We start from the raw sequence: 12,458 nt of genomic DNA, 5'->3' as shown, positions 1-12,458 counted from the left end.
GCAGACAATTTCTGTTAGTAACTATGCTACATAAGTGCCTGATCTTCTGGGGTTATGAGCTCTTTCCTCTCCAGCTGAAGCCAAGGTACTGAGGATGCTTCCCACTTTACAGGATTGGGCCCCTAGGCACAACGCAGAGAGAAAGACATAGGGAATTAACCAAGTTACAGGGCACAATGGAAATGAGTATTGTTGGCAAGAAAAAAGTCCAGCAAACAAACTAATTACATGCAGGAATAGCTTTAATAAGTCACATAGCTGTAAAATATTAGTAGCTGCATAACAATACACAAAATTTAATTTTATTATGAAACAACAAGCATGTCTTTGGTAAGCCAGTCAGTCTCTCCCCAAATACGTACATATCTGAAAAAAATCATGTGTTTGTTCCTTAGTACCTACCCTAACTTTGTGAAAGATTTCACTATATTTCTGAAAACATTTTTCCTTGAAGTATATACACACACTGTAGGCAAAACAGGATTTTTGTTTCAGGCTAATACATAATCTGAGAATATTTAAAAAACAATATATATTCAGGGATAACAAAGATGATTTCTGCCTCTATTAAACACATTCCAGTATTTTGATCTTATTTGTAAACTTTTTTGTTCAAAACCTGGACTACTGTGTAATGGCTAACACTGGACATTCCATTTGCTTAAAAAGACACATTCAAAAAACTCTCTCTTCCCAGTCAATGATTAAAATGACCCAATTGAGTTATCAGAGAGAAACTATGGGCCTTAAATAAACCCTTCAGGACGTTTATTCTTCTTGGATTTCTAGCGAATGCCTATGAGCAGACTGTTTTCACTTTACATGAGAATATTCTGTGAGAGAAAGTCCATGCTCTTATTACATCATGCAGTGATGCGAGTCCAGCCATTCAAGGTATACTCACATAACAGAACACTTGCCTTTCAGTTTATCCTTCTTTTTCTGCTGCTTGGATTTCTTCCCATCCACCTGTAGACTGACAGTTCTTCTCTTCTCCAGATTCAAGAGTTCTTGGAAGAGCTCCTGTACATTGTAGTTCATTTTAGCCGATGTCTCCATGAAGGAACACTTCCACTTGCTAGCTAAGGCTTCCCCTTCACTGGCATCCAGTTCCCTCTGGGTCTCATCACTCTTGTTACCAACCAACATTATTGGAATCTTTTGGATATCCCCTTTGATCTGACAAATCTGATCATAGATTGGCTGAAGTTCTTCCATGGACTGCCTGCTGGTGACAGAGTACACCAAGATGAAAGCATGACCTTTGGAGATAGACAACCTCTGCATAGCAGGGAACTGATGGCTGCCAGTGGTGTCTGTAATCTGAAGGGTGCAGATGTTCTTATCACAGCTGATCACCTGTCTGTAAGTGTCCTCAATGGTAGGGATGTAGGTTTCCCTGAAAGTTCCCCTTACAAACCGAAGGACCAAGGAGCTTTTACCAACCCCTGCAGCTCCAAACACAACCACCCTGTAATCATTGCTTTGTTCTGGCATGTTCGCTCTGATGTGACCCAAAAAGTGAGGAAGGTCTGAATTGCAAATGCCCAGTTTTCTTGAGTTTACATGCCCTTATGCAGAGATGGCCTGCAGAGAGGAAAAACAAAGGAAAAAAAAAAAAAAAAAAAAAAAAAAACAACCCCTCATCATTCACAGTACACAAGAGAAAAGGAGTACTTGTGGCACCTTAGAAACTAACAAATTTATTAGAGCATAAGCTTTCGTGAGCTACAGCTCACTTCATCGGATGCATTTGGTGGAAAAAACAGAGAGAGATTTATATACACACACACACAGAGAACATGAAACAATGGGTTTATCATACACACTGTAAGGAGAGTGATCACTTAAGATAAGCCATCACCAACAGCAGGGGGAGAAAGGAGGAAAACCTTTCATGGTGACAAGCAGGTAGGCTAATTCCAGCAGTTAAGAATATCAGAGGAACAGTGGGGGGTGGGGTGGGAGGGAGAAATACCATGGGGAAATAGTTTTACTTTGTGTAATGACTCATCCATTCCCAGTCTCTATTCAAGCCTAAGTTAATTGTATCCAGTTTGCAAATTAATTCCAATTCAGCAGTCTCTCGTTGGAGTCTGTTTTTGAAGCTTTTTTGTTGAAGTATAGCCACTCTTAGGTCTGTGATCGAGTGACCAGAGAGATTGAAGTGTTCTCCAACTGGTTTTTGAATGTTATAATTCTTGACGTCTGATTTGTGTCCATTCATTCTTTTACGTAGAGACTGTCCAGTTTGGCCAATGTACATGGCAGAGGGGCATTGCTGGCACATGATGGCATATATCACATTGGTAGATGCGCAGGTGAACGAGCCTCTGATAGTGTGGCTGATGTGATTAGGCCCTATGATGGTATCCCCTGAATAGATATGTGGACAGTGTTGGCAACGGGCTTTGTTGCAAGGATAGGTTCCTGGGTTAGTGGTTCTGTTGTGTGGTTGCTGGTGAGTATTTGCTTCAGATTGGGGGGCTGTCTGTAAGCAAGGACTGGTCTGTCTCCCAAGATCTGAGAGAGCGATGGCTCGTCCTTCAGGATAGGTTGATTCCATCTGACCATCAACCTCAGCCTAGACCAGTCCACACAAGAGATCCACTTCCTGGACACTACGGTGCTAATAAGCGATGGTCACATAAACACCACCCTATATCGGAAACCTACTGACCGCTATTCCTACCTACATGCCTCTAGCTTTCATCCAGATCATACCACTCGATCCATTGTCTACAGCCAAGCGCTACGATACAACTGCATTTGCTCCAACCCCTCAGACAGAGACAAACACCTACAAGATCTCTGTCAAGCGTTCTTACAACTACAATACCCACCTGCTGAAGTGAAGAAACAATGGGCAGAGCCAGAAGAGTACCCAGAAGTCACCTACTACAGGACAGGCCCAACAAAGAAAACAACAGAACGCCACTAGCCATCACCTTCAGCCCCCAACTAAAACCTCTCCATCGCATCATCAAGGATCTACAACCTATCCTGAAGGACGAGCCATCGCTCTCTCAGATCTTGGGAGACAGACCAGTCCTTGCTTACAGACAGCCCCCCAATCTGAAGCAAATACTCACCAGCAACCACACAACAGAACCACTAACCCAGGAACCTATCCTTGCAACAAAGCCCGTTGCCAACTCTGTCCACATATCTATTCAGGGGATACCATCATAGGGCCTAATCACATCAGCCACACTATCAGAGGCTCGTTCACCTGCGCATCTACCAATGTGATATATGCCATCATGTGCCAGCAATGCCCCTCTGCCATGTACATTGGCCAAACTGGACAGTCTCTACGTAAAAGAATGAATGGACACAAATCAGACGTCAAGAATTATAACATTCAAAAACCAGTTGGAGAACACTTCAATCTCTCTGGTCACTCGATCACAGACCTAAGAGTGGCTATACTTCAACAAAAAGCTTCAAAAACAGACTCCAACGAGAGACTGCTGAATTGGAATTAATTTGCAAACTGGATACAATTAACTTAGGCTTGAATAGAGACTGGGAATGGATGAGTCATTACACAAAGTAAAACTATTTCCCCATGGTATTTCTCCCTCCCACCCATTCCCCACTGTTCCTCTGATATTCTTAACTGCTGGAATTAGCCTACCTGCTTGTCACCATGAAAGGTTTTCCTCCTTTCTCCCCCTGCTGTTGGTGATGGCTTATCTTAAGTGATCACTCTCCTTACAGTGTGTATGATAAACCCATTGTTTCATGTTCTCTGTGTGTGTGTATATAAATCTCTCCTCTGTTTTTTCACCAAATGCATCCGATGAAGTGAGCTGTAGCTCACGAAAGCTTATGCTCTAATAAATTTGTTAGTCTCTAAGGTGCCACAAGTACTCCTTTTTTTTTGCGAATACAGACTAACACGGCTGCTACTCTGAAACCAGTACACAAGAGGTTTTGCTATGCCGATAAATACACCCCCTCCTCCCATCCTTCATCTCTCTGCTGTATTACAAAGCCAAGCCAAACCAAATCCCCTGGGCACACGTCCCATACACAGCATCATATTGAAAGCGAAAACTGTAATTCACCTGTGGCCACCAGCTCCAATATCTGGAGAAACGAGATTAAACTCACCCAACAGAGCTGAGATCAGGCAACTTCTCTCATTAAAGTTCTTCTGTGCCCAAGCAACAGAGCCCCGCAGCACTTAGCTCCCTTGCAGCTGGTGCAGAGGCTCTGCTCAGCAAACGCTTTGGAATCACCTCCTGCTGCCTACACCAATCCCAGCGACAGGCTCCCTCACTTCCCATCTTTTGTCGGATGCTAATCCGGGGGGGGGGGGAGAAGGGGGGTTGTTTTTCTCTCTCTAGTTTTTGTGCACTCTCCCAAACTGGCTCTTGCAGAGCAACAGGGACCACAACCTGGCCACCACTAAAGCTGCATCACCTCGAATGATCGATCTAAGCTAATGCAATATTTCAGCTGGTACAAACAGTGAGGCATGCAGGCATGACAGTCACACACTAGGATCATCTATAACCAGGAGTGGCTGCACCATCAGTCCCCTTCAGAAAAAAGGGATAAGGTGGATCTTCCTGGATCCTGCTGATTTTTGCATCCACGCCCCCCTCAATTGGACCATCAGGATAAAAAAATAATCTGCCCCAGAAAGCCTGGACCCCATACATCCTGACACAACAGACTCCCAAAGCCCAAATCCAGCAACTGGACTCTGCTGGATCCTGCCACATTTTGGCTCCTACCTTCAAATTCTACTGAATAAATAGAGAACAAGTATAGAGGTACCTCTTACACCAAAAAGAAATTCCAGACTCTGATACACCACAGAGAAATAGTAGGACAGATACTGAGAGGTGGCACCTGGTTTCTATTAGATCTAGCCAATTTTTGTCCCCAATCATGATAATGCCACTGGTCAAGTATATCAGCAGAACTTCTGTTTGGGTTTTATTCTGGTGGAATCATTTAAAGCTACAGAGGTGAATTGTGATATTAAAAGGAAAAAATACAGCCTTCACCCCCACCCAGTACCCAGTCAAGCCACCAAGCCTTGATATTTTCCAGTTTAGGCTCTGGTGCTTTGATTTTGTTGCTGTTAAGGAAATAATGCCCTATTTAGTTAGGGGGCGGGGCTGGTTGAAGATGCATAGTTCACAACTTGCATGGCTGATCATTTATGGGACATCACAGACTGGAGGATGTTTTCAGCAGTCTGTTTATTTAGAATACATAGACCTAATTTTGTTGCTGTTTCAATGGTATGTTACAGTGTTCTACAGAGTTGTGAAATGTGCATCTCCACCCCCTTTTTGGCAATGCTGTTGCACTAGGATAGGTAAGGATCCAGATTATGCTGGTGATATAGGGGGAAGGTGCATATATATGGTAAGTGTAAGTAGAAAGACTGGAGAGTATGAAGCCAAAAATTATCCAGATTTACAAAGAGACTAGTGCCAAAGCAGAGGATTGCAGTTTCCTTGAAGGAGGATATCTTGGGAGGAATAGTAAAAGCTACACCTGCTCTCTGTTTTGATGGTACAATTTCTGGGTATGAAGCCAAAAGTTGTCAGGATGTGGCTGGATCCCCAGATCCAAGTTTTTGCATCAAGGTCTGGACTTGTTAAAGGTACAGAAGAAGCAATGATATGTTCTCTACTTACATGGTAGATTTGGGGCCCAAATTGGCAGGATCCAGGTGGGTTTTGCAGAGCAGTTGCACCAGGATGTGTCCTGGTCTGGGTGTTTTGGTGGCAGGAAAATATCTATTTTGGTAATACATTTGGGGGTGTGGCTGCAAATATCAGGACCTAGCCAGCTCCATCTTTCACCTGCTTACCTGCCACATTCGAGCCCCAAACATGCACCACTCTCACCCCCTCCACTCCCCAACAGTAGAGCAGACACAACAAGTGCTCCCAGCTCCAGGCAGGCCGCTTCCTCTCATGCAAGTCACACCAGTACTGTTCAGCTATCAAGCTCCATATGCAGGAGAAAGTGGTAGCCCCAGGCCCTCCCAAAGCCAGGAGGCAGCAAGCAACAGTACCACTGCTGGCTTTTTGATGAGTAATAAGATTATTTCAGCGCAGCTGAAGACAGCACAGGGCTTTAGCAACAGCCAATGAGAGCACCCCCCTTCCGCATCCAAGCCTCAGCAAAGAATAAATACGTATATGAATCTTTACCTCATTTTTTGCTCTTCCAAAAAGCTGGCTAGTGCGGGGGGCAGCCCACACCCACCGGCAGCCTGGTGTAGAGCTGGCACTCAATGGAAATACAAATTCCACTGTTGTACTTGTGCCTGATGGAGAGCAGAAGCTGGGAAGCACCACTGCACGGAGGGAGAGAGCAAGCTTAGCTCCCCCTGTGTAGCAGCCCTAAAGCTAGCCTCCAAATCTGTCCTTGCTGGGCGACCTGCCCCACCCTGGCAGCTGGGCCACTCTGGCACACCTGCCCCAGCAGCTGCCTGGCTGTATTTCCAAGGCGATGGAGCTGCACAAACTCGCTCCTGCTTGCAGTCACCCGTATTTCATTCAGTTTTTTCAGGAGTGGAACATCCCATTCATGCTGCTGGAGTGGAATAATAATAGTTAAAGGAGACGAGTCTTCCATGGGAGGGTTATTATCTTGTCTGAGGAAAACAACCTGGGTTTATTAGATCATTTTTCCAAAGCCAAACACAGAGTTTAGTGCTGGTAGAAGCAGTTCTGTATAATGCAAATACTAGCAGGGCTTTCTCTGAGGCAGGCTATTGTCTCTGCTAGGCTCAAGTCAGGTGTTTTGACATTAAAGCGTTTCTCGGCCAGATCCAAAACCAATATTGTTATTCATTTCTTATTTGCACCAAAGTATTTATCCCAGTGGTGGCTAGATCTTTCCCAAATTCTCTTTACACCTTTTATCATCCCGAAAAAAATCAGTTTACTCCCAAGTAAAAATCATTTTAAAAAATTAAGCCAACACTCGAATTGTAGGTATAAGTACTACACGGCTAACTGTGAGTACTTCTATCCCTTCTATTCCACTCCCTCAAACTGAAATCACCTGCTATTAAGATTGGAGATGCCCTCCTCCTTTGACGGCACTGTAAGTAACGTTCAGCCAGAAACTTCCTGACATTCTGCACAGATATCTTGTTCAAGACAAGCAGTCCAAGACTATCTCTAGTAGATCAGCAGTTCAAGGAAGCTATGCTGCCTTATTAGGGGAGCTCAGGTGTTCTTTCTCCTTATAGTTCCAGCCTCATTGCCTGAGACAGGGTGATTTAACCTTCTGTTATCCAGCAGGACCAGTTTTCCAACCCATCACATGCAGCTGTGCTGATCTTCATTATAAAAAGGCTTTTCTGCGCACTTTTTTATACTAACAAATAACAGTGGGAGAAGATTTTTCTATAATTTAGTTGTGCAGTGTGGCACTGCTTCTTTTTTCTAACATCCTGACCTATGGTTATTTATTTGTATTTAAAAAGCAGACAAATTAATTGCATGTCGTCTTCTTGGCTATTTGCTAAAATCTCTGAGTATGTATTGCATAGGGCAGGTGTACATTTGCTTTCGCTAAAAATAGGATTCCTATGTTAACATCTATTGTATTGTCCCCACCGAATGGAGGTTGTTTCCATAGAACTATTCCAATTCAATTTCGTCTTCTTTTCTCATATGTGTAAGAGAAAGGAAATTCCTAATTTTGTTTCAGGATAAATTTTCATATGGAGTTTTTCTTATTTAGATTAGCAAAAGGACCTATCAAAGTGCTAGTTCACAGGTGCCTTGTTACAAATTCTAAAAAATCAAGACTACGCTTTCTCATTGTTAGTGGAGACATTCCCTGTCAGAACAATGGAAACTACATCTGTGTAGCTGAGTGTCTGTGCTCCCTGTGACAGTTTGGATGATATGTCTGTGGCCAATTACCTCTCTTTTATAACTGGCATATAACATTTGCTTTTAACGACTCTGCCAGCAATCCCACATGGAGCTGCAGCATGGAAAATCCCAAGGGAAGGACAGGAACAAAGAAGAGGTGTTGCTTATTTAAAAATGACATGTTCTCTAGCAAGGGCAGCCATTTCATTACCAGAACCAGAGGAGTCAACAGGAGGGACCTGGCCTCCCTGAAGGACCTGGAGCAAACCCCAAGATTCACAAAACAGGGACACAAGATTCCCAAGACTAAGTGGGGATTGTGTTCAGGAGTCTGTTGTTTTGCCTAAGTCTATAACTGGTGCCATCTAAGAGTAAAGCATGAGTGTGTTTAAGAAGCTCCTCTGCAAAGCCTGTGTTCCTCGCTTTAATGGTCACGTGGTTCCCAAAGAGTTAGACTATACACCGGAGTGCACTCAAGGGTGGACTGCTGAAGAGAGCATGCATAAACTATTGGGGGGACTCAGAAGGGCTGAGACACTACTTCAAGTGTAGTTGGCTGTATGGCAAGGGCCTACTACCAAAACACGAGGCCTAGAGAGTGTGCTGAGTAACTCAGAGCTAGGATTCAGAGTCGCAGCCGTGTTAGTCTGTATTCACAAAAAGAAAAGGAGTACTTGTGGCACCTTAGAGACCAACAAATTTATTTCCCCATGTTTATCCCCACCCCCCCACTGTTTCTCAGATGTTCTTGTCAACTGCTGGAAATGGCCCACCTTGATTATCACTACAAAAGGTTCCCCTTCCCCACCACCGCTCTGCTGTTGGTAATAGCGCACCTTACCTGATCACTCTCATTACAGCGTGTATGGTAACACCCATTGTTTCATGTTCTCTGTGTATATAAATCTCCCCACTGTATTTTCCACTGAATGCATCCGATGAAGTGAGCTGTAGCTCACGAAAGCTTATGCTCAAATAAATTTGTTAGTCTCTAAGGTGCTACGAGTATTCCTTTTCTTTTTTCAGAGCTAGGAGCAGCAATTAGGGGCCATCCAGGCCCGGGGAGTTTAGGAGGACATGATTCCAACGGTTAGATCTGACACAACAGACTGGTGACCACCCACAAGGGGAGACCCATCCAGCCTATTACACCCACATTTTCAACCCATTTTTGATCAGAAGTCTGTGGTTTCCATCCTTGTATGAGTAACATTACTAGACTCTGACTTTGGCTGCTTCAGTACCTGCTGCCACCTATTTCAGTGTGTATGCGTATATCTAACCTACAATGGCGCTTGAATGTCCTAAACCTGTCAGGCTGCAGTTTGTTTTTGGAGGGGTTTCCTGGCCAATTAAAGCAGACTGAAGGGACTGTGGGTGATGACAGTGCAGTGGGCACTGCCAAAGCCCATTGTTAATACTTGACTCTTATTTAGCAGCTTTTCATCCACACATCTCAAAGTACAGACCGTAATCCCTGCTACAGTTGGGGAAATTGAGGCACCAGGAGGGGAAGTGACTTGCCTAAAGTCACACAGCAGATCAGTGGCAGAGCCGGGAATGGAACCCAAGCCTCCTCAGTCTCCTCTTCATCCACAGCAGGATGAAGACCCTTCACTAGGCAAAAAGGGAGCCTAGAATGTCCGTCACAAGAGTCTGAGTACATTACTGTTATGCACGCCAGGGTTGGGATCTGCTGCCATCGAGACAATACATATGCACTGTATATGGAACTGATTGACTATAATGTCTCCTAAACTGACCCTTGAACTGTCAATGGAAAGCTTTTCTTAACAAATGTCATAACCAGGTATTTATAAGATAGAGTCTGAGGTGTCACTTTAAGATCAACCAAACAATGTGTTTCCAAAACTCTGCAAGGACATTATTATCGTGCTCCATAAACAACTGTTCATAGCCTAACTTTCCATTTCTCACCTCCCCCAAACTACACAAATGGCCCTTACTCTCTTAGACATCAAACCAGTAGGCATCTGGATTTTTTCCACTTTAAAATATACTAAGTATATGACACGCCTCTGTCTGCACCTTCAAGCACATCTTGTCTATGTCTAACATCAGCTCTCCAAGGAAGGGACTGTCTTAACATGTGTCTTGTACGTACATGCTTAACAGATAATGAATCCTCTATTAGCAAATGGTGTACAGGATATCAAATAACCTGTGGTTTAAAAAGGGCCAGTTTTACTTATTACACTTTAGTCTTATCAGTGAGACATTATTGAGCACTGATGAAGTGTGACTAACACAGCTAGTACAAGTACACCTCTTGATGACTTGGGAGAAGGAAACATACTTTGGTTTACCTGATACAGCTGCTCCTTGCAGGCCACAAGGTTCCTAGTTGCCGAAAATGTTGGATATACTCACAAGTCCCTCCACCAGCTGCAGGACTCTGCTAATTAGTTAAGTCTACAGAATGAGGTCATTATTGCTGCTCCAGCCCCTATAAACTGGTGGTGAAATGTTGTAGAGTAGGGTGGGTTGCCCTTTTAAAGACATGTGGAGCCTGGGGGCAGTAAACCCTGGCCTAAGGAGAGGCTCAGAAGGCACGTGTTGGGAATCAGTGGGTCCACCTAAGCAGCAGCAAATGATTGGCTTGGATTCCCAGCTAGAAGACATCAGTGAGCACCCAGCCCCATAAGAAAGAAATACCTCCGTAAGTGTTAGAAGGTTGTAAGAGGGTAGGCAGGTCCAGTGACACCCTTGAGATTAAGGAGGGTTATGAGCCATGAGCTACTGAGGTGTAGAGGACCCAGCAGTATCATTCCAGGTCAGGACGCTCACTTTTTGGGGAGGGAGGCTTTTATGTAGCAGAAGAATAAAGAGCTTGTATTGAGGGCTAAATGGAGTTAGGTGTGGCTAACTGTTGTGTCCCCCACAGACCTGCCAGCCTATGGGTGCCATCCATAGCAGCATAAAGCCCCAGTTCTAGGGAGGGGGGATTCCCCCAATGCAAGACCTGCTAATGATAAGTGAGGACTACCTTTCAAGCTCTGACGTGAGGGATGCTGTAATAATTGGGCCTATAAATTTACCCTAATTGTGAGCCCAAGTATGAAAAGCGAGTGAAGTTTATAAAATGCCAAAATAACCTAAAAAGATATCTTCTGGTGGGAAAAACTGCAAAAAGAAAACAAAAAAAAGTAGGTTAGTCCAAACAAAAAGTCTATTGCTATAATGGCCAGTTCACCTCGAGTGGTCCCTTGAAATATGTCAGGGGTGGCCAACTTGAGCCTGAGAAGGAATCAGAATTTACCAATGTACATTGCCAAAGAGCCACAGTAATACATCAGCTCCCAGTGCCTCCTACCAGCTGGCAGCCCTACCAATTGGTGCCTTCCCCTTCCTCCTGCACAGCTGTTTCATGGCATGCAGGAGGCTCTGTGGGGGAGGGGGAGGAGCGCGGGCATGGCAGGCTCAGAGGAGAGGGTGAAGTGGGGGCAGGGCCTGTGGCGGAGTCAGGGTTTGAGCAGTGAGCACCCCTGGCACATTGGAAAGTTGGCCCCTGTAGCTCCAGCCCCAGAGTCAGTACCTATGTCTTCCACATGCATTTGAAGAATAAAGCCTTAAATATTGCATTTCACAAAATGTTAAATGAAAAATTAATTCACCTTGGCTTTGATCGGAACAAGGGCATAGATCCATAGATTTTTAAGGCCAAAAGGGACCATTAGATCATCCAGTCTGACCTCCTATGTATCACAGGCCATAGAATTATATCCACTTACACCAGTATTGGGCTTGGGTGAAGCATATCTTCTAGGAAGGATCCAATCTTGATCTGACGACTTTAGGAGATGGAGAATCTACCATTTCATTTCCCTTGACTGGAAGTGGATTGGAAAATATATTCTGCACCCCCAAAAAACATAATGGAAAATGACAAAGTGTCAATGTGGCAAGAGGCGTCTGGCGGAGCCTTACCAGGATCAATTTTAGGTGTAGGTTAAAAATTTCTAAAGTGCCTAAGGAACTTATGCATCTAAGGGTATATTGACACTACAGATGCTACAGCTATAGCATAGTCACTTGTCACACAGAGAACATGAAACAAGGGTTTATCATACACGCTGTAAGGAGAGTGATCATGATCATAGAGTGTATATGATAAAACCCATTGTTTCATGTTCTCTGTGTGTGTATATAAATCCCACTGTATTTTCCACCAAATGCATCCGATGAAGTGAGCTGTAGCTCACGAAAGCTTATGCTCAAATAAATTTGTTAGTCTCTAAGGTGCCACAAGTACTCCTTTTCTTTTTGCAAATACATACTAACACGGCTGCTACTCTGAAACCAGTTTTATTGTGTGCTCCCCTTCAGTAAAAAAGCTGATTCCCCTTCCCCACAGTTCTGCATGGATCTGTTCCAGCTGCTTGATAGTTTGTCTACCAGCGAACTTGACTAAAAATGTGAGTGTTTCAAAGCTCATTAGAGGATTTAGCCATGCAGCTCCCATTCATTCAAGGGATGGATATGGCTAAATTCCCTCAGCAGCTTTGAAACATCTCACCCTGAAGTCTTCCTTTATCCCATATCACAAGCTTTTGGAGGCTGCATATC

The 12,458-nt window shown here is 44.1% G+C and overlaps 1 protein-coding gene across 12 annotated transcripts; it reads right to left on the bottom strand.

Annotated features, from left to right (window-relative positions):
* Positions 1-224: 224 nt before the first annotated feature.
* On the bottom strand, positions 225-11,647 carry DIRAS3 (DIRAS family GTPase 3). 12 transcript variants are annotated; one of them, XM_043490985.1, is made up of 3 exons: positions 7,048-7,235; positions 6,189-6,573; positions 225-1,587 (listed from the first exon to the last, which is right to left on the bottom strand). In XM_043490985.1, the coding sequence occupies exon 3, from the start codon at positions 1,495-1,497 to the stop codon at positions 901-903; it is 597 nt and encodes a 198-aa protein (XP_043346920.1). In that variant the 5' UTR covers positions 1,498-1,587; positions 6,189-6,573; positions 7,048-7,235; the 3' UTR covers positions 225-900. The 12 variants fall into 12 exon arrangements, with proteins under 12 accessions (XP_043346920.1, XP_043346923.1, XP_043346924.1 ...); XM_043490988.1 differs by lacking the exons at positions 6,189-6,573; positions 7,048-7,235 and adding an exon at positions 11,624-11,647; XM_043490989.1 differs by lacking the exons at positions 6,189-6,573; positions 7,048-7,235 and adding an exon at positions 11,086-11,151.
* Between the last annotated feature and the right edge of the window lie 811 nt (positions 11,648-12,458).

The sequence above is a fragment of the Dermochelys coriacea genome, chromosome 8, assembly GCF_009764565.3.
Source record: "Dermochelys coriacea isolate rDerCor1 chromosome 8, rDerCor1.pri.v4, whole genome shotgun sequence".
Lineage (NCBI taxonomy): Eukaryota > Metazoa > Chordata > Testudines > Dermochelyidae > Dermochelys > Dermochelys coriacea.
Note: the sequence above shows the minus strand (reverse complement) of the source record. Positions and strands in the feature narration are given on the sequence as shown.

What these genes read in the sequence shown, in the direction of transcription:
- DIRAS3 (XM_043490988.1), bottom strand. Translation starts at nt 1,497, where the DNA reads ATGCCAGAACAAAGCAATGATTACAGGGTGGTTGTGTTTGGAGCTGCA.